At 44.1% G+C, this 22,073-nt stretch overlaps 1 protein-coding gene across 3 annotated transcripts; it reads left to right on the top strand.

Moving 5' to 3' along the window:
- Positions 1-698: 698 nt before the first annotated feature.
- MCOLN1 (mucolipin 1) lies at positions 699-22,073 on the top strand. 3 transcript variants are annotated; one of them, XM_033925208.1, is made up of 14 exons: positions 699-854; positions 4,974-5,185; positions 5,990-6,157; positions 7,466-7,622; positions 7,770-7,860; positions 8,088-8,184; positions 10,302-10,401; positions 10,910-11,016; positions 11,658-11,807; positions 13,805-13,906; positions 16,708-16,830; positions 17,779-17,985; positions 19,291-19,421; positions 21,465-22,073. In XM_033925208.1, the coding sequence occupies exons 1-14, from the start codon at positions 800-802 to the stop codon at positions 21,505-21,507; spliced, it is 1,743 nt and encodes a 580-aa protein (XP_033781099.1). In that variant the 5' UTR covers positions 699-799; the 3' UTR covers positions 21,508-22,073. The 3 variants fall into 3 exon arrangements, with proteins under 3 accessions (XP_033781099.1, XP_033781098.1, XP_033781100.1); XM_033925207.1 differs by having other exon boundaries at positions 8,088-8,193; XM_033925209.1 differs by lacking the exon at positions 16,708-16,830 and having other exon boundaries at positions 8,088-8,193.

Genomic DNA, 22,073 nt, shown 5'->3' with positions numbered 1-22,073 from the left:
GAATTTTGTCACCGTGTCATTCTCTAAAAGGGGCCCTTAGGTTGTGATTGCTGTAGGAACAGGGAAATACCCAGCATCCCTGAATGTTAAGGCACTTTGACTTTAGAGAATGACACAGCGACAAATTTTTCCCCATCCCGTCCCCGCAAGTTTTGTCGCTGGCCCTGTCTAATTTGTTTAAGCTCTGCCTTAACCGCACAAGCCTTAAACATTTATGATTTTAAAGTATTTGAGGCTTGTGCAGATGACAGAGTTTGCAGGGATGGGAAAATGAGTTCCTCTGTCATTCTCTACCTTGACTTAGTAATAAAAAGGTGTGAGCTAAGATCCTAAAGATGAGCTCATGTCATCTGCAGCAGGCCCCATAGGAATAAACCTGGTCCCTGTGTTCTGATCTTTAGTAAAAGACCCCCAGTGTTTCTTGATTAGTGACTGAGGTGTGTAGAGGGAATGGAGGGAAAATCGCAGCTGAGCAAAGGAGGAGGGGGCGGGGCAATGGTCTTCCACTGCAAAAACGATCCGAATCCATGTGCTTTTTGGAGTGGCTTCAACTTTGCAGTTTTGCAGGGGGGGGGGGAAGAACCAAAGGTCTGCCCCCCCTGCTCTTTCGCTGTTTGGGGGACGGGGATTGCGCGCGCACGTGGTCGTTTCTGTTTCTCTAGTCTAGACCCTGCCCGGAGCTCACGCAAGGACACGCTCTTCCGGGTTGGCCGGGAGGCCACGTGACGGGCGATGGGCGGGGTCGGGCTGCGGAGGTCACGTGAGGGGCTCGCTGGGGCTGCCGCCGCATTCGCAGGACATGGCCTCGGGCGGGGGGAGCCGAAGCCTCGGGTGCAGCGCGCAGGAGCCCTCGGGTGAGTCGCATTAGGAGGGGGCGAGATGGAATTGGCTGGGGGGGGAGATGAGGTGAAGAAGGCATGTGGTCTGTCTGGAGGGGGTGAGGAAGAGAGATCTGGATATCTTGGGGGGGGGGGGGGATGTGGAGACAACCAAGAGAATGAGCTGTGTACCATGGTATGTTGAGGGGGAGCTGTTTGCTGGCTGGGTGGAGGGGGGGGATATTTGTTATTTATTGATTTATATACCACTTCTATCCTAAGTGGTTTACATTCAGGTACTTTTATCATATTTCCCTATGTGTCCCAGTGGGCTCAAACTCTTTTATCTAGTGTACCTGGGGCAATGAGGGGATTAAGTGACTTGCCCAGGGTCATAAGGAGCAGCGAGGGATTTGAACCCACAACCTCAGGGTGCTAAGGCTGTAACCCTCACCACTGCGCCACACACTCCCAAATATCTCTGGATTAAAAATACAGTAATGGCCTGTTAGATTGGGGAGAGCTGATGGAAGAGGGCTGCCTTTGGTAGTGGGTGAGCTGTTGGGGGCTGTAGATGACGGGGAAAGGGAGCGAGGTCTGTGCATTGGGTGGATCTGGTTGGTTATCTGGCTGGCTGCCAGTGTGGGGGGCACAGGGTGAGCTGTCATGGATGGTAAAGGCAGGCAAAAGGTTCTACATAATTTTTTCCTTAGGCTGGTGCTGAAGAAGGGGGGGGGGGGGGAGGAACCCATCTGGTCCATTTTTATCTTATGTCTCAATTGAAACACTATTCTAACTTCTGTGGCTAAGCCCTGGGTGAAGACCAGTCAGTCCCAGTCTGATTCCTTTCTATACTGCTTTCCCAGCCTGGAGGAGTTGCCCAAAGCAGTATAATGAATAAAACCAGGAATAAATCGAAAAAGGGCTGACTAATGGGTTTACAGAGACACGAGCTGTCTACCAGGTTGGATAAATACATTTGCTATGACTTGGTGGGGGCCAGAGATTGGCCTCTGGTGAAGGGATCCCTGGCAGGGCAGAGCAGACAAGCTCGAACTGGTTGAGTGAGCATTAAATCACAATTTAACCAGGCAGGCCCTATGACCAAATGAAGGATTACAGATGCCCATAATTATTCCTTACACAATATGTGATGCTATCAGATGAGAATGGTGATTACTGGATCAAGTTGGTGTTTTTTGTTTTTTGTTTTCGTGAGGTTTTAATATTTCTTGGTTCTCTTCTTCTGTTCAATTGTGGGATTTGTCTTGCAGGCAACTGTGTACAAAAACAAAGGTTACTTGCAAGCAAGTATTTTTCACTCCATAAGACGTACTACAACATAAGACTAGGGATCTCAAAGTTCCTCCTTGAGGGGCGCAATCCAGTCGGGTTTTCAGGATTTCCCCAATGAATATGCGTTGAAAGCAGTGCATGCACATAGATCTCATGCATATTCATTGGGGAAATCCTGAAAACCCGACTGGATTATGGCCCTCAAGGAGGAACTTTGAGATCCCTGATAAGACGCACCCTAGATTTAGAGTAGGAAAACAAGAAAAAAAACCATTCTGAACCAAATTGTGTACTAATATATACCAGGCTCTGCACCTTGTCTCCCCCTTCCCTGCCAGGCTGTTTCTTTAATTTTTCATATACACACAGCAGATATAAATTCTCAAAACTGACACATTTTGATCACTAAATTGAAAATAAAATCATTTTTCCTACCTTTCTTGTCTGGTGATTTCATGAGTCTCCTTCCTTTCTTTCTTCACTCAGGCCCAACAATTGTCCCTTTCTATTCCCTCCCTCCCATGTCCCAAGTTCGTGCCCCCTCCACCTCACTGTCTTCCAGCCTTTGCCCTTTGTCCTCCCTCCCATGTCCCAAGTTCGTGCCCCCTCCTCCTCACTGCCTTCCAGCTTTTGTCCTTCGTCCTCCCGCGCCAAAGCCTGCCTTCCAACCGCCGATTCGCAACTCCAGAAAGGGAAGGGAAGGGCCAGCGTGCAGCAATTGCACGTTGCTGGCCCACAAGCCTTCCCCGACGTCAGAACTGACGTTGGGGGAAGGCTTTTGGGCCGGCAATGTGCAATCGCTGTCTGCTGGCCCTTCCTTTCTTGGAGTTGCAGCGCAGTGGTGGGGAGCAGCGGCGGGCAGGAGGGTGGGGAACAGTGGCGCGGGCGGCAGTCAGCCTGCGTACCCCCAACGAGTGGGACATTTTAAAAAGGTACGACGGGGTGGGTGGGGGTATTTTAAAAAGTTACCTTTGCTTCATAAGATGCACCGAAATTTCTACCCAATTTTGGACAGAAAAAAAGTGTGTCTTATGAAGCGAAAAATACGGTACATCCCAGAATTCATCCAGATCTGCTTATGAAGCAGCAGGGTCTTAGGGCTGGGATAAAATCACAGATCATGTGTGGCAAGCAGCAGTTTGTTCCCCCTTTTAAAAGGAAATGACAGTAAACAGGGAAACTGCTGTCCTGTAGCAATATATACACATACAGAAGCGTGCTGAAAAGTTCTCAGCCCAACCAACCGACTTCCTACACTCTGAGCGTTATTTTGCCACAGTAGCTGAAAAGAGTGTGATCTTGTTTCGTTAAGTGCCAATTTGCAGAAGAAAAATTCTGTGTTTTGACATTGTTTCTGATCGTTGATTGAACCATAGCCACCTCGTTCTCTTCTTGGTTGGGCTGAGAACTTTTCAGCACCCCTCTAGAAGACTTCTTTTTTTTCCCCCCCCCCAAAACTTGATCATAAGGCGAGAGGGATGCCTCATTTCACATGATCAAAAATAAAGAATCTCAGTGACGGCATTTAGCCCAGAGCTGTTTACTTTACTTGGGCATCAGTATGAAAGTAGGTTCATAGAGAGCCATGAGACCCAACATTCAAAGTTTGGATAGGACAACCCATCACCTCTTTTCTCTCCACTGGTGTTTAGCTCTTCTCAGATATATAGAGTTTGCAGAATTTTGCATCTTAATGCACAAAATTCCCTCATTGTAAGTGCTGGCAACTCCCTCTTGGCATGAAATAACCCCCCTCCCACCACTACCATCCCCAGAGTTTCCCATGCATCTTCCTACAGACCTCAAACGCTCTTCCGGAGCCTGTCATAGGGGAAAACACCCTCCAGGGATTCAAGACAAAGTTAGACAAGCACCTACTGAACCGGAACGTACGCAGGTAGGGCTAGTTTCAGTTAGGGCGCTGGTCTTTGAACAGAGGGTTGCCGCATGAGTGGACTACTGGGCACGATGGACCACGGGCCTGACCCAGTAGCGGCATTTCTTATGTTCTTACACACACCTTATTGACCTTTTCCAGCAGCCCCCACTCCTTGCCAGCAAAAGGAGGAGATGCACAGCTGCTTCTTGCTCCTCTGCCATCCTAGGCCCTGCTGTTCCTTTACGCTTCGTGGGCCTCTGTACAGCCACATGGCTTAAAGGAACCGCCAGGGACCAAGGTGGCAGAGGAAGAAGCAGCCGGACTTGCGGCTGTGCAGTTCCTCCTCTGCCGTTCTGGACCCTAAGTGTGCTGGGAGGGAGGGGAGGCAGCTGGAAAGGGAATATTTGTCCTGCAAAAGCAGGCTGCAGGGTTCTGTGCAAATTCTGCTATGTGCAGCAGTGCAGAATTACCCCAGGAGTGCTCTCGCAGTTACAGCGGAAAGACCTTTTCTAACGGGATTTATTTATTTGTAGTATTTTGGATTGATTTACTGCCTTTAGAAGTTCACCTGAAATGGTGTACAGTGAGAATTAAACCAAACGTAGGCAAGAGACATATTCAGACTCCCCTGGGAGCTGGCCCCTTTGGTCAGCTCTTTTGTTTTCATGTCATTAGAACACCTCTGTGTGATTGCAACCTATATAGATAGGTTTGAGGAACAGGTGAAATTCCTTAGTACTCCGACAGACCAATGCAGAAATGCACAGGTTCTGGACCAGTCTGGAGGGACTAAAGGAAAGAAAATTAGCAGGTAAGATCTAATTTCCTTATTATCCTTTCAGACCAGTCCAGAAACGCTTGGGTTCTAAACCAGTCTGGAGGGACTAAAGGAAACAAAATTAGAATTCTTCTTCCTAGGATCATAAGCGAGATTGACTGCATTGACAGGGGCAGTGCATGCTCTTTTGCTGTTTTTACAGAGAAGGAACGGCTGCTGACTTCGGTGAACAACTATGGATCTCAGGATGGAGGTTGCCACAAAACACGAGGACTCCAGACCCCCCAGGAGGAAGTGCTACGCAGGAGACTCAAGTATTTCTTCATGAGCCCCTGCGATAAATTCCGAGCCAAGGGCAGGAAACCCTACAAGCTAGTTTTGCAAGTCATCAAAATTCTCATACTTACCATTCAGGTAAGTCCTGGTTATCCTATAGGGGGAGGGGGGAATTTCTGGGGGAGAAAGTAGTAGATTTAGTGGGTGGTGTTAGGATTATATGTGTGTTAGTGAATCATGGAAGCTTGAGAGAGCTAAACAAACATCAGAAAGGGGGAGCCAAGATTATGTTGATGAATGGATGGAAGTGTGTGTATAAGAGATTATTTTTGTAAGTTATAAGGAGGATGGGAAGAACGTAGGCTGGGTTTGGATTGAGTTGGACTTGATAACTTGTGTTTTCCAACTTCAGGGTGTGTCGCAAACAGGCACCCAGTTATAGTTAATTTGATACTTGATATTCCACCTGTGGTAGTACCTTCTTGGCAGTTTACAATAAAAGCAAGCTTAAAATACAAAGAGAGAGAGAGCTAAAAGAGGAAAAAATTGGCCAATTACAAATTCAGAATTAGGAAAAAGAAACAGGACAGCAGCTGATTGAATTTGTGCTCTATCCCTGTTTATAACGGGGACGATTAACGCTGTTGTTTAGACATATCTATATTATATGTGATAATCGTAGGGAAACAAGATTTTATGGAAACGGTATAGTTGTATGCGGTATATAAATTTATTAATAAATACCTGAGTAATACTTTGTATGGAGAGATGTTAAAAGTTATCCTGTGGAAAATGGCAGGCCTGTGCTCGTCTTGGAGGTTGGCCGGAGGAAGTCTGTGCCGAGGGCAGATAGGTCTCCCTTTTCCTCTCCAGCGTCATCTCCTGTTCTTTCATGTCCAGATGTGTGACTGACCTACCTCTCCCTCCCTTCTCTTGCCGTAGCTCATACTCTTTGGGCTCAGTAACCAGATGGTCGTGACGTTCAAAGAAGAAAACACGATAGCCTTCCGGCATCTCTTCCTGAAAGACTACGCCGACGGGTCTGATGACACATACGCCGTGTACACCCAGAGTGATTTTTATGACTACATTAATTATGCTGTGAATCAGGTGAGCAAGAGACGATAAGACAACACTGTTTCAACAGATCCTGAGAAAGTGAAATAGATTGCTCACACTCCATCAGCAAATACTATAGTGCCAGACAAGACGATTCATGTGGTTGCAGTGTCCCTGTCTCGAACAGCTTAGTTAGATGAGCCTGAATGTAGGGAGATTAAGTCACTCCTCAAGGACTCGGGGGTCATTTTATAACTAGTTGCCTTGATTAGTAGAGAAGGAAGGCATTTATTTGTCATTTAGTGCATGAAGGTACATAGATGTCTCTATGTGTAAGAATATAAGAATAGCCTTACTGGATCAGACCAAGCCTAGTAACCTGTTCTCATCATGGCCAATCCAGGTTCCTAGTACCTGGCCAAAACCCAAAGAGTAGCAACATTCCAGAATCTCAATGAGTGAGTGAGATTCCGGAACCCCAAAGAGTATCAACATTCCACATGGAATCCCCAGAGTAGCAACATTCCAGAATCTCAATGAGTGAGTGAGATTCCGGAACCCCAAAGAGTATCAACATTCCACATGGAATCCCCAGAGTAGCAACATTCCGTGCTACCGATCCAGGGCAAGCAGTGGCTTCGTCCATGTCTTTCTCAATAATTGACTCTGGACCTTTCTTCCAGAGGAATTTGTCCAAACCTTTCTTAAAAACAGCTAAGCTATCTGCTCTTACCTCATCCTCTGGCAAAGTGTTCCAGAGCTTAACTATTCTCTGAGTGCAAAAAAAATTTCCGCCTGTTGGTTTTAAAAGTATTTCCCTGTAACTTCATCAAGTGTCCCCTAGTCTTTATAATTTTTGACGGAGTGAAAAATCAATCCACTAGTACCCGTTCTACTCCACTCAGGATTTTGTAGACTTCGGTCCTATCTCCCCTCAGTCGTCTCTTTTTCAAAGCTGAAGAGCCCTAACCTTTTTAGTCTTTCCTCATACGAGAGAAGTTCCATCCCTTTTACCATCTTGGTCGCTCTACTTTGAACATTTTCTAGCGCCACTATATCCTCCTTGAGATAAGGAGACCAGAATTGAACGCAATACTCCAGATGAGGTCACACCATGGAGCGATACAGGGGCATTATAACATTCTTAGTCTTGTTAACCATCCCTTTTTTAATAATTCCTAGCATCCTGTTTGCTTTTTTGGCTGCCGTCGCACATTAGGCGGACCTCTGACATTTGATTTTGCTCAAGCTGGATCATTGGGTGTGATACTGCAGGCTTCTCTGGCATGTGCTGAACAGAATGCACTATGTCCTACCTGTCCTGATCCCCTGCTGAATTTTTTTCTCTCCCCCCTGCAGTACTTGGAGCTTCCCAATGAGACAATAGGACGATATGCCTATGTCCACCCTCGGGGCAAGAACCAATCAGCCCTGGTGTTGTGCCAGCACTATTACCGGAAGGGGAGTATCGACCCGGCAAATGACACTTTTAACATCGATCCCGAGGTCATCGAAGGTGAGTGGGCTGCCCCGATAAATGCTTCTCGACAGCACTGTTCAGATAATTTTCATTGTGATATCACACTGCTAATAATTGTTCATACCTAGTTCACTTTTCTTTGATATACTGCCTATCAAATAAGGTGTTCCCCTGTTCCCACAGACTGTGTAGGAGTAGATCCGATGGAGCAGATCCCTCCACTGATGGATGATAACGCCTACAATTACAAGAATTTCACACTTAAGTTTCACAAGTAAGCAAAACTTCTGGGTTTTTGTTAACTCGAGTCTCTTTTATTCTTCCCTGTGTTTTGAAATTTGGGTGATCAGATTGACCTGCCGGCCTATGGCACTGTTTTCGTAAGGCCTTCTGTACGGCCTAGAGATGTGTTCCAGATGTCCATATGTAAGTTATCCTCTCCTGCAGCCTATAAAACGGAAGTCTCTCTGACACCTTTCCTCCCCTTATCTCTTTACACAGACTCATCAACGTCACCATCCAGTTCAAACTGAAGGCGATCAATATCCAGACCATCATCAATAACGAGATACCGGACTGTTACACTTTCACCATCACCGTGAGTAAGGTGACCGCGCTGCTCTCGTGCGTGCTCTTTTCCCAAGCTTGTCTGAGCTTCTCCATCCCCACCACTCCAGCCAAGGCGTGCGTGCTTGACAGCAGGTCAGGGGTGACATATGCAGTGAGGGGGTAGGAAGGTCAAGGCCGTTCCTCCTGAACCATTGGGCGACTTCTGGCCTTCCACTTCTCTTTATTGCTTGGATCTATGAAGTGTTGGGTCAGCATGTTTCTGTGTCATTTTTCTACCCTTGGTTTAACCCGAAAGGTGACAATGAGAAAAAACTTGAAGGGAATGGGAGTTAAAAAGTTTGAGACTGGTTTTGAGGAAATCCTCTTCTAAAAGGTGCTAAGTCAGGAGGGATTTTGTCTCAATTTAATTTGATCTCTATTGGGTTACAGTCGGTGGCATAGCAAGGGTGAGAGGCGCCCCTTCTCCGCCCCCTCCTCCTTCTGGCTTCATATGCCGCTTCCCTTCTCTTCCCTGTACTTCTGGAACCATTCAACCTTGTCCATTCTGGAATCACCTTGATGAATGATCAGGAGAAGGCTTTTAAGAAGGAGAATTTTCCCACTCATGCTAGTTATGTAGAATAAATATTGTTGGAAGAAAGGTATTCAGCCTAACGAACCGTGTGCAGTCTTGACTCCTGAGGACGCTTTCAGCGAAACACAGTCTGGTGGTGACCAAGACATAAGAATAGCCTTACTGGGTCAAGCCCAGTAGCCCGTTCTCATGGTGGCCAAAACCCGTAGCAACATTCCAAACAGAATCTCAAAGAATAACAAGATTCCGTAATCCCAAATAGTAACAAGATTCTAGAATCCCAAAGAGTAGCAACATTCCATGTAGAATCTCAAAGAATATCAAAATTCCGGAATCCCAGAGAGTAACAAGATTCTAGAATCTCAGAGTAGCAATATTCCATGCAGAATCTCAAAGAATAGCAAAATTCCGGAATCCCAGAGAGTAACAAGATTCTACAATCTCAAAAAGTAGCAACATTCCATGCTACTGATCCAGGGCAAGCAGTGGCTTCCCCATGTCTTTCTCAATAACAGACTATGGACTTTTCCTCCAGGAACTTGTCCAAACCTTTCTTAAAACCAGCTACGCTATCCGCTTTTACCACATCCTCTGGCAACGCATTCCAGAGCTTAACTATTCTCTGAGTGAAAAAAAAATTTCCTCCTATTGGTTTTAAAAGTATTTCCCTGTAGCTTCATCGAGTGTCCCCTAGTCTTTGTCATTTTTGACGGAGTGAAAAATCGATCCACTTGTACCTGTTCTAGCCCCTTTTTTTACAAAAACCCGCATTATGCGTTTGTAAAAGGGATAGGTTTTATTTGTGGACAAAGAAGATCTCAGTGAACCAGTTATTGACAGAAATATTTCACGGGACTTTTTTGAAGATACTTGATTGGGACTTATCAAGATATATTAGTTTAATTATTATTGTGCTTGCAGTGGACAATGATCAATCTTTTTGGTGGTTTTCTCGGGGGTAGTTTATATTTATGTTCAGTTTATTAGAATAAATGAATAACATTATATTACATTTTTCAGAATTTAATATATGAAAATTATATTATATGCTAATAGCTTCATCTGTTTAGCTTTTGTATTAACATTGGAAGCTTATCATATGTTATAAAATTCCCATGTAGTGCTTAATGTTTTGGTATACAGTATTCCCCCAAAATTCGTAAGGGTTCTGTTCGAGGTGTGGTTTTTCGCCTGTCAAAAAGCAAGGGAGGCAGGAGAGGGCAGCTGGAGCGCCGGCGGGTGAAGAAAATCACTCGTGGTCTGCTCCGACCGCCTCTTCCTGTAGTAAAGGTGGGCTACACCAATCAGGAGCTGCTATGGCACGCAGCTCCTGATTGGTGTAGCCCGACTTTACTACAGGAAGAGGCGGTCGTAGCAGACCGCAAATGAGGGAGAATGCAAATTCGCGGTGGAACACTATTTTATACAATACAATTTACACTTTCTTTGTGAACTTACAGAGCATCTCCAGCAAGCAAAATAAACTACAGACTGATTACACTGTCATTAATTTTTGCTGTCCCAGAATCCTGATTTTCTCATTTCTCTTCCATCTTCTTCTTTTCCTGCAGATCACCTTTGACAACAAAGCTCATAGCGGTCAAGTGAAGGTCCGACTGGACAACGAGGCAACTATCAAGCAGTGTAAAGACCCCAGCGTCTACGGGCACGGTGAGGGCAGCAAAGGAGAGCACCGAGCTGTAACTTCTCTGTTTTCTACACATCTGGCATTATAGTTGATATAGCACCATGTATTGTAGAGCAGTGGTTCCCAACCCTACCCTGGAGTACCGCCAGGCCAGTCGGGTTTTCGGGATAGCACTAATGGATATGCATGGAGCAGATTTGCATGCCTGGCACTTCCACTATATGCAGATCTCTCTCATGCATATTCATTAGGGCTATCCTAAAAACCCGACTGGCCTGGACAGGGTTGGGAACCACTGGTCTTAGAGTCCACTTCGCCTGCCGTCTGATCCTCATCTCCTTTGCAATGCATACTGTTAATCCTCTCCTGCATGGTGCCAGGCTCTAAGGGGGAGGGTCTAAGTCTCTTTAGGTGCTCTGGGCTCTTGTGTTCTGTATAATTTCTGCATGCACTAGGAGGAGGACCAAAGGAATACTTTTTTCTTATGCTTTATTTTCTTTTTATGTGTGTATTTGTTCCTTTTCCCCCTAGGTAAAAACTACTCGCGTCTTGTCTTTGATGTCCTGGTAATCATCGTGTGCATTTTATCCTTTGCTCTCTGCAGTCGCTCTATCTTTCGGGGTCTGGTTTTACAGCATGTGAGTATTGTGGTATGCATGGAGGAGAAATGAAAAAGGTCATCTCATATGTGGTGAGGCTGATAGGGAGGGAGGAAGAGAAGTTGGGCGATTAAATTGAATGGAGCTGAGCTCCTGTTAATTCTGGCTCAGTTACTGAATCCATTTGATCTTGGGGAAATCACGTTGCCTCAAGTGAGCTGGCTGTGCTAAGCTGCCGCACCGCTCCTTCCCAGCCCCCTCTCCACACTCGCTCTCTCCCTTCCCCCACGTACCTCTGTAAATCTTCGCCAGCACGAGGGGCTTCTCTTGCATATGCTGCTCGTGCCAACGTTGGGTTTCCCTCTGATGTCACTTCCAGGCCCCGTGACCCGGAAGTGATGCTTTTTCAAAGGTAAGGCCATTAATCCTGTACAGATCCAAAGCTCCTTGCTTTGCTGTAGCTCTGTGTTATAGAATACAGTGTCAACCCGTTGCCGCTGCTATTTTTGGCTGGCCCGTGATCTGAAGTCTTTATTTGTTTTAAAACTTTCTCTTCTAGACAGTGTACAACAAAAATCCATAATCTTTATAACATAAAATAGCTTAAAATCGACAACAAACTACACAGGTACATAAACAGCATCTGTCAGTGTGTGGCTTTTACTCAATCTTCCCTGCAGGAGTTTGCCAGCTTCTTCCAGGCTCATTACAATCAAGGTGTGTCCCTCTGGGAGCGGATGGAGTTCATCAACGGCTGGTACCTTCTGCTTATCATCAGTGATTTCCTGACTCTGATAGGCACCGTGATGAAGATTGGGATAGAGTCCAAGGTGAAGTAATGGAATTAATTCTGAGGGGCATCGGAGGGTGGGCACATCTGAGTGAGATCTCAAGTGCATAGGGGCCCTCATTGCATCGCGATTTGGATGCTTGCAGGCAAATGGCGGAGGAAGGGGGGTTGTGGGTGGGCTTTTCAAGTAGAGAAGTCCTCCTCCCACTTCTAATTGTGGGTCCTAGATGTCACCTTTAAGCATTGACCATGACTTCCTTCCTCATGGGGTGGGGGTTGAATGTAGACATGGCAGCATGCCCAACCAGTTCAAGGAGTGGGGAGACCCAAGAAAAGGAAACAAACTAGGGACCTTCCAGAATTGCAGAGGTTCATTTTTGATCAGTTTGTGAAGCCATGGCTTTCATTATCTTGCTTGAAATATTTGCAAACTTGGGGAAGAGTACTGGGGAATTAAAATATATCGTTGCAAGGGATGTTTTGTTTTTAAATTGTGCATCATTTGAGGGGAGAGGGGCAAAAATCCAGCCCTATGCTTCCAAAATGGTTTAAAAGAAATCGGGTGGGGGTAGGGTGGGGTGTCAAGCTTCAGAAATAAAAGAATTGTTAGTATTTGGGTCAAGGGGCACTTGATGGGTTTCACTGAGCTGTACTGTAGGCCCATACACAACACTTCAACCAAGCGCTTTAGTCCCTGGGGCAGGCAAGCGCCATTGCAGTTGTTTCATCTCTCACCCTCATCCCCCAGCCTGGAAGGTCAGAAGATAGCAACATTTTTCCCAGCTTTTCATTAACTACCAGGCCAGGCTTGCACTTCCACCCCAGGGGGCTGCCCCCATCCGTCCCTAAGTCATGGCCCTGCCCAAGCTAGAGGGAACTTGGGGTTAGACCAGAGATTAGAGCAGTGGGCCGGGAAACAAGGATTCAAATTCCACTTCTCCCACTAACACTTGACCTTGGGCAGGTCCCTTTCTTTAGCACCTCTCCAGGCCGGCACAATTCACTGATGGGTAATAGCTCACCCTGACCAGCAGGTGGAGACTGAGACAAAACTTTCGGCTGTAGTACAACTAGCTGTGCTTCCTCCTAACATAACTAGTCTGTTATCAGTCTCCACTTAAACTAGGAAGCCTTTCAGGATAGGGATGTGTAGGATCTGAATACTTATCGCCACTGTTTGGCACCACGTACATCCAGTAGTGACATAAAAATAAGATTTTATTGTTATAAAATTAGCTCAGTCACCCAGAATGGTATTGGATTATGATTTCTATTTCCTTAGTGTCCCTCCAGACCTCCCTAGATGGATGGGTTATGCATTCCGTATCAGCAAGTGGGTGGAGACAGAGAACTACGGAATTCTGGCGGAGTCCCATCCACTCAGTATTTCTCAAGTCTCCCAGCAGGTGGTAGAGATCACCCAGAAAGATCTAGGATCACAATTTTTATTTATTTGTTAGGATGCTTTTACCTTTTGAATAAATTCATCCAAGACATTGTACAGCAAGAATAAGACATAGGCAAAAGACAAATTACAGCTGTAAAAATATTCAAATAACAGTACACATTATGGCACAGTTTGAAAAATACAGTATCAGCACAATACACATTAAAACATGAAGCCCAGTATCTTGTTTCTAACAGTGGCCAACCCAGGTCTCAAGCAAAACAAATTTCATGCTGCTTATCCTAGAAATAAGCAGTGGATTTCCCCAAGCCATCTTAATAATGACCTGTGGACTTTTGTTTTAGGAAGTTATTCAAACTTTTTTAAAACCCTGCTAAGCTAACCCTGCTTTCACCACATTCTCCGACAACAAATTCTAGAGTTTAATTGCACATTGATTGAGTAAAGAAAAGAGTAACCACAAACACCAAAAGCGGATATCAAACCCTCAACCCTTACACTGATGGACCTCTGCCCTAACCTCTACACTGCACAGATAGAATAGAGGGAAATAGGCAGGCAGGGTAGACCCAAATGCTTCCTATCTTCTGTCATCTGCTACATGATTGTTCTGCTTTTTGTCTCTGCAGAACCTCGCCAGCTACGATGTTTGCAGCATTCTGCTGGGCACGTCCACCCTCCTGGTCTGGGTCGGAGTTATTCGTTACCTCAGTTTCTTCCAGAAGTACAATGTGGGTAACTTTGTTTACACTCTAATTGTTACAAGAACAGATGCAGTGGAGGAGAGAGCGGTGCCAGGTTCCCTCATATGCATACATGCTGCCCCACCACAGGCCAGGCACCTCAAGAGTTAAATTAAGGCTCTGTAAAATTAAAGGAATCTATTCAGAGCTGTCCACAATGGGGAAAAGCACACACACTTTTTGCACTCCATGGCCTGTGCATCCTTTCACTCTGAAAATTATCCCCAGAGAAAGCAGCCGTGTGCATTTGTGTTATCTGAAAATTGAAAAGGAGGCTCCTAGTTCCAAACCTTACCTCCATATGAAGCAGGAAATGTAATAAAAGTGCATTTGCACAGTTTTACCCACTCAGTGACTTGCTCAAGGTTACATAGAGCTTTGCCTAGGGTTGGAGCTGAGTTGCAGACACCGATGGAACTTCCCCTTGGAATCTATTTCCTTTGATGATTCATTTTTAGCTGCAATATTTAGACTTTAACAAAATATGTAAAGCCTGGGTTTGTTTGGCTTTTTTTTTTAGCTGTTCATTATCTTGCTATATTGAATATGAATTCTGATTATCTTTTATAGTTTTCAAACCCCGCCCCCCCCCCTTTTTTTTAACTAAACTGTGGAAGAGGTTTTTGCCAAGGCCCAGAGTGCTAAATTCTCCGACATTCATAGAATTCCTATGAACAGGGGGATAATAATTTTTTAAAAAATATATATATATTTTTTTTGTAATCTGCTCTAGGACCTCTTGTAGTGATAAGTAGATTATTAAGTTTTAATAACAGTTAAAAAATAAATATTGAGGCTGTGAATTACAAATTAGGAATAAAACTTATGTCCCTGGGGTTTTTTTTCTTGCTCCAGGCTTGATAGTTTGAACAATGCAATTGGTACCACTGCTTTGATACCTGACCTTCCCTGATTGTGACTCGGGGGGTGGGAGGTTAACGGTGTACCAAGTACCCGGTTCCAGATTCTATCCGTCCGACCTCTGATTTTTTGGCATTTCGGAAAAGTTTGAAAACCTCTTTTTTTTTTGACTTGCCTTTTCAAATCTGGGGGGTCCTTTTTATTAAGGTGCACTAAATGCTAAGATGGCCAGAGGAATCTAATGGATGCCTTAGCATTTACTGCGCTCTAAATTGGTTAGCGCATTTGAATAAAAGTGTAATCTTGTAATTGCTTGGCTTTTTATTTTAAGGAAGTTACTGCAACAGGTTGATAGTACTAGAAACACCTATGTGGAGGAAAAGATCTCAGATTCACCACGTAGGGAACATGTATGTTTTCTCCCTAAAGCATTGTGGTGTTGGGTCTCTTTCATTGATCCAAAAAACCTCCACTTCACCATAATAGACGTCTTAAATATATATATATTTTTTTAAAATTTTTAACTTATTTTATATCAAATCTAAGAATGAAACTCCTACCAAAAACCAATAGGTAATGGTCAAATATGCAGGAAAGAAAAATCACTTATCTGCAGCTGAAGAAGCAGGTAAAGTGGGTTCATAGACAATTGCGCACATTCACGTGATTTATGTTGAAAACGCAAAGAGTCAAGGGAATCGTACTGAACACACGTTGACGTGATGATGTGTTCACGTGCTGTACGTGCGCGTGTCCTTCGATGGGCAAGCGGCCTCTAGTGGCGCGCTGAATTGTCATTGCGCTGAGTTATCTTGCGCTGTCTTGCGCTGAGTTGTCGCTGCGCTCAATTGTCTTGCGCTCAAATGTCTTACGCTGGATTGTCTGCGCTTACTTGTCTTGCGCTCAATTGTCTTTGCGCTGAGTTGTCTGCGCGATTTTGTCCGCGCGCGATTGTCTTGCGCGCTTTTGACCTGTCACCGGTAAAGTGCTTGAGTGCTCCAATGCCAAAGCTAAGAACGATTCTTTTTTGCATAAGTGATTTTTCTTTTCTGCAGATAAGTGATTTTATATATTTAAGACATCTATTATGGTGAAGTGGAGGTTTTTTTGATCAATGAAAGAGACCCAAAAGTCAAATCTCCTCGAATAATAATAAGCTGTTAATGATTTTAACAGGAGTTGCCATCCAACAAATAACATACAATTGGAAAGACTACAGGGGGTTGAATTACTGTTTCTGGTGGAGTTCGGTGTGACATGTGTAAGAAATGGAAAAAACATTGGCGATTAAGAGAGGATATTATAAGAAATTTAAAGATGTGTGGGGACCATTAATTGATTACTATAATAAATAATTGAATTTATCCCCATTTAGTATGTATAGGGTGGGAGGGTGGATGGGTGGGTTTTATGACATTAGGATGAGTAGTTACAAAAATATTTGGAAAGGGAGGGAGGGAGGTAATTTATGGTATAAGATGATTGTAAAGTTTCAAGTGAAGAATGTATAGTATGACTTGATTTATTGTACACTTGTTTGTATAATGTAAAAAGGAATAAAGATATTAAAAAAAAAAAAGAAAGAGACCCAACACCACAATGCTTTAGGGAGAAAACATACATGTTTCCTAAGTGGTGAATCTGAGATCTTTTCCTCCACATAGCTATTTCTAGTACTATCAACCTGTTGCAGTAACTTGTTTGAATTTAGTTGATATACATCGTTCACTATTCTGTTTGATAGTTTTTTATTTTAAGGCACATGTGTAAGTTGTTTATTGTATGCTGTTATTTTTGTAATCTGCTATGTTCTGTTTTATCATCTATGTATCGTTGTTATCCACATAGATGGTTGATATGCGGGCTGCAAGTGTTTCAAATAAATATATAAACCTGTCTCCTCCCCTCTGTTCCGTCTGCCCCTGCAGATTCTTATTGTAACGATGCGGGTCGCCCTCCCCAATGTGATCCGTTTTTGCTGCTGTGTGGCTGTCATCTATCTTGGCTACTGTTTCTGTGGCTGGATCGTGCTGGGGCCATACCACATCAAGGTACTGGAAAAGCTTTCGGCTGATCAGACCTGCAGAATCCCAGCTGCCAAGCGATAAGATCAGTAACGTGGTTTGCAAATCCTTTTTAACTGTTGCGCAACTTACCATATGTTCTTAACTATTTTGAGAGATTTCAGTTTTGTTTATTAGTCCGGTCTCTGATATCGGGGATGCTGGACTATTGCATTGTTTCTTATCTTCCTGTTTCTTCCACTCCGATGAAACAGTTACAAACTGTGCAAAGCACAGCTGTTAAGACTTATTTTCTCGCAGAAATTTGACCATGTGTCGGTTTTTTATATGGAACTTCATTGGCTTCCAATGCAGACAAGAGTACTGTTTGCATTTTATTGTTTATTTTACAAAACTTTGTTTGGTCTGGCTCCATCTTACTCAGCTGCTCGAATTGAATGGGGAGGAACCTTTAGGTCTATAACAACAGTGAATCGCACGTTGTATGCCATGGCCAGATTCCGTGTGAGCCACCAGGGCTTGAAGGATACACGATGTGTCACTTCCTGCTTTAGCACCTCTCTGCCCCCGCACGAACCTTGTCTCGTTTTCCCTGAGCTCGGAGCTATGTCTGGGGCCTACGAGCGTCGGAGCGTTTAGCGCTCTGTGCTGCAGCAAAAGGGAGGTGGGGGGTGAATAATGACAAAACGGGCTTTGTTTTGTTTTTTTGTAATCTGCTCTAGGACTTCTTGTGGTGATAAGTAGAATATTAAGTTTTAATAACAGTTAAAAAAAAGAAATATTGAGGCTGTGAAGTACAAATTTGGAATAAAACTCATGTTCCCTATATTGCATGTCTGTGGGACATTGGAGGGGTAGGCCTTGTTTTTGAAGGGCTCCACGTCCTGCCCTGTTCCTCTTCGGTGGTATCTTTCGTTCCCTCGTCCCCCATTGCTGCTCAGTGATGTAACTGCTCTCTTCTCCGCCCCCTCGCAGTTCCGGTCTCTCTCTATGGTGTCCGAGTGCCTTTTCTCGCTCATCAACGGCGACGACATGTTCGCTACCTTCTCGGAAATGCAGCAGAACAACTATCTGGTGTGGCTCTTCAGCCAGGTTTACCTGTACACCTTTATCAGTCTCTTCATCTATATGGTCCTCAGTCTCTTCATCGCCCTCATCACCGGCTCGTATGAAAAAATCAAGGTCAGTGCTCGTGGGTAGCCCCCCCCCCCCCCTTTACAGCCAACCAGTCAGGTTTTCAACATATCCCTACTTTTTGTTGTATGCAAATCTCTCTCTCATTGGCCGCAATCCAGTGGGGTTTTCAGGATTTCCCCCAATAAATATGCAGGAGATCTATGTGCATGCACTGCTTTCAATGCATATTCATTGGGGAAATCCTGAAAACCCGACTGGATTCCATCACTCGAGGACCGGAGTTGCCCACCCGATCTAGAGCAGGGGATCTCCAAAGTCCCTCCGAATCCAGTGGGGTTTTCAGGATTTCCCCCAATGAATATGCATGAGATCTATGTGCATGTCCCGCTTTCAATGCATATTCATTGGGGAAATCCTGAAAACCCGACTGGATTGCGGCCCTCAAGGAGGGGCTTTGAGATCCCTGTCTTAGACTGTGACACAAATTTTGAAGAACAGCTTGCCCAAACTAATTATCCCATCTGGAATGATTCTCTAAACAGTAATGGGAAGAGAAGGTATGGATTGAGGATCAGGTGGGCTGCCTTACAGATGTCCTCAATAGGTGTGGAATGAAATGGGCTGCTCGAGCGTCGGCCCAGCCCAAGCATATGCAAAGGAGATAAAGTCTGCCAGCTACATAAGATGGTTCTCTTGGTTACAGGAGCTCCAAGTCTGTTAGGATTCAACGACATAAAAAGTTGAGTGGTAATCCCGTGAGCCTTGATTCGATCCATTTGTATTTGTTGTGGGTATCCTGGAAACCTGACCTGTTGGCAGCCCTAGAGCAACGTTTCTCAACTCAGTCCTGGAGTACCCCCTTGCCAGTCAGATTTTCAGGATATCCACAATGAATATGCATGAAATAAATTTGCATATAATGGAGACAGTGTATGCAAATCAAGTTTGTGCAAATTCAGTGTGGATATCCTGAAAACCTAACTGGCTAGGTGGTCCCCGAGGCTTAAGAAGTATCTTCCCATAAACATTTTATACTCCAGGGGTATTCAACCTCAGTTCTCAAGGGCTGCAACCCAGTTGGATGTTAAGGATTTTCCTAATGAATATGCATGAGATCTATTTGCATATACTGGAGGCAGTAAATGCAAATAAATCTCATGCATATTCATTGGGGAAATCCTGAAAACCCGACTGGGTTGTGGCCCTCGAGGATCTAGGTTGCCCACCCCTGGTAGAATCCCTTCTGAGTCTCCTTCCATATTGTCCTGTGATGGGCACCTCTGGGGGTTATTAAGCCTGCATTCCACTTGCTCTCCTTAACCCGTGTCATTCCTTTTCTCCTATCCCCAGCACCAGAGCGCCGGGGATGAGCAGGTGACGGCCCTGTATGCCTACATCGCTGAGTGCAAAGACAGCCCCAAGTCAGGCAAGTTCCGTGGTACTGGCAGCTCAGCATGCTCTCTGTTCTGCTGCTGTAAACGGTACGTGGGCTTCAAGCAAAAATATTAACAGTGCCAGGAGCTTTTCTGTGTGTTGCATGTGTGTGACTGCTCCATTCCTGTAAGCTCTGCCTTAACTACACAAGCCTTGAACATGTATGATTTTAAAGTGTTTGAGGCTTGTGCAGATGAGGACGGAACTTGCAGGACTGGGGCAGGGTCAGGAAAAGAACTTGCCGGCATTGTATAGGAAAATAAGTTCCCCTTGGGATGGGGAAAAATTTGTCCCCGTGTCATTCTCTACTGTCCCTGTAAGCTCTGCCTTAACTGCACAAGCCTCGAACACTTATAATTTCAAAGTGTGACTTTGGACAACTCTGGATTAGAATCTCTTCTTATAATGATTCAAAAATGTTGTGTGATCGTGGCACTGAGGTACATCTCTCTTCAAACCCAGCAAGCACCCAAAAAGAGGGAGAAAAAGCCTCAGACTAATGTAGCAGTATAGAACCAAAAGGTACAAATCAAAACTGCTTTTGATACTTTCACTGGCAAAAAAACTCCCTCACAGAACAGCTCAGGTTTAGAAAAGGGCAAAGACACCAGGAGGCACGTTCAAGGACTTAGCTGACAAAAGATGACTTGAGCTCCAACACGAACTTGTTTCACCAACGTTTGGCCCATCAGGGGAACAAACAAGGCTGTAGTGTTTGTTCCCCTGACGAGCCAAACATTGGTGAAATGAGGTCGCTTGTTGGGAAGATTGGAGAAGAAGTGACAGCGTTGGAGCTCAAGTCGTCTTTTGTCAGCTAAGTCCTTGAACGTGCCTCCGGGTGACTTTGCCCTTTTCTAAACCTGAACTGTTCTGTGTGGGAGTTTTTTTGCCAGTGAAAGTATCAAAGCAGTTTTGATTTGTACCTTTTGGTTCTATACTGCTACATTAGTCTGAGGCTTTTTCTCCCTCTTTTTGGGTGCTTGCTGGGTTTGAAGAGAGATGTACCTCAGTGCCACGATCACACAACATTTTGAATCATTATAAGAATAGATTCTAATCCAGAGTTGTCCAAAGTCACACTTTGAAATTATAAGTGTTCGAGGCTTGTGCAGTTAAGATTGGAAGATTGGAGAAGAAGTGACAGCGTTGGAGCTCAAGTCGTCTTTTGTCAGCTAAGTCCTTGAACGTGCCTCCGGGTGACTTTGCCCTTATCTAAACCTGAACTGTTCTGTGAGGGAGTTTTTTGCCAGTGAAAGTATCAAAAGCAGTTTTGATTTGTACCTTTTGGTTCTATACTGCTACATTAGTTTGAGGTTTTTTCTCCCTCCTTTTGGGTGCATGCTGGGTTTGAAGAGGGGAGTACCTCGGTGCCACGATCACACAACAGTTTGAATCATTATATAATAATAACTTTATTTTGTATACCGCCATACCCAGAGAGTTCTAGGCAGTTCACAGCAATTAATTAAAATTACAAACGATGAGATAATTGGAATTAACATTTTAGGAATGTAGAGGTCATTGAAGTTGATAGAAATATACAAGAATGTACAAGGAATATACAAGAATGTACATGAATATTCGAGTATATACAATAGGAAGGTAATATTTTATTTTCAGGAATATACCGGTCATTGAAGTTAATAGGTTTGGTGGGTACGATAAGAGGGAAGGTGGAGGTTCACATGTATTGATGGAAGTTGAATATGAACATATTATATGTTGTGCGCCCTCGTATAATTTGTTAAACTATTATTATACCCAAAATGTTAGTTTTCTTTGATCTTCATAGACTTTCCAGATAATATATATTATTTTTGTACACCGCTTAGATTCTTATTAAGCAGTTTATCAAATTTTAAATAAACTTGGATAATAGTGTAAAAACTGAATTTGGACAATTATCTGTCAGACCAAACCAAACTACTTTAGTTTTGAGTTTATTTAACTTTACAGAGTTGTTTGTCTCCTGTTTTGTCCTGTACACTAATATGTCTTTTATGAGGAATGATGCCCTTGAGTGATGCTGCTCCAGAGCTGGTGAAATCTCTCTCGGTTACCTCTGAGAACATATTTTTCTTCTTCAACAGATCATCTGTAGTGGAAGAAGATGACGACCTCTTGGTTAACTGAACATCCAGTCTGCAAGGTGGACACTTCTTTGAGGATCCCCAAGCTTGCAGAAACCGGACGAACCCAAACCAATGACGTATCCTCTCTTTAGAGGGGTTGGGTAGCTCCCTGATTCGCAAGGACACTGCTGTGCCAGAGACAGAGAGCAGAACATGAGAGGATAAACACCATTGCCCAGAGCATATGTCGTACTCTGAGATAGCAAGCTGTATTCCGCCTTTTTCTTTTGGACTGTAAACGAGTCATCAGGCAAGACTTACAGCCATAAGTTGTCCTCTTTTGCCATGTGAAAATAAGGGAATATGCCCCTTTTTGGACTGGGAGAGAGTGAAAGATAGTGAAGTAACTTAGCTTCACACTCGTTTGTGCCCTGCTTTATAATATTTTGCATTTTACAGGTTTTAAAAAGAATTCTATTTATAATGTTTTTACCTGTTATGCTGCTTTTTTTTTTTAAATTTCCAAGTCAAATGAAGCTAAACCATCAAAGAGAATCAGAGGATGTTGCGATGTTGAACATTTAAAGAAACTTGATGAGGAATTAAAAAAAAAATATTGTCAACCTT

Source organism: Geotrypetes seraphini, chromosome 16 (assembly GCF_902459505.1).
Source record: "Geotrypetes seraphini chromosome 16, aGeoSer1.1, whole genome shotgun sequence".
Taxonomy (NCBI): domain Eukaryota; kingdom Metazoa; phylum Chordata; class Amphibia; order Gymnophiona; family Dermophiidae; genus Geotrypetes; species Geotrypetes seraphini.
Note: the sequence above shows the minus strand (reverse complement) of the source record. Positions and strands in the feature narration are given on the sequence as shown.

Bases quoted from the DNA above. Each gene is read 5' to 3' on its own strand.
- MCOLN1 (XM_033925207.1), top strand. From the start codon at position 800: ATGGCCTCGGGCGGGGGGAGCCGAAGCCTCGGGTGCAGCGCGCAGGAG. The intron at 6,158-7,465 runs GTGAGCAAGAGA...TCCCCCCTGCAG, and splicing joins TTAATTATGCTGTGAATCAG to TACTTGGAGCTTCCCAATGA. The intron at 19,422-21,464 runs GTACGTGGGCTT...CTTCTTCAACAG, and splicing joins CTGTTCTGCTGCTGTAAACG to ATCATCTGTAGTGGAAGAAG.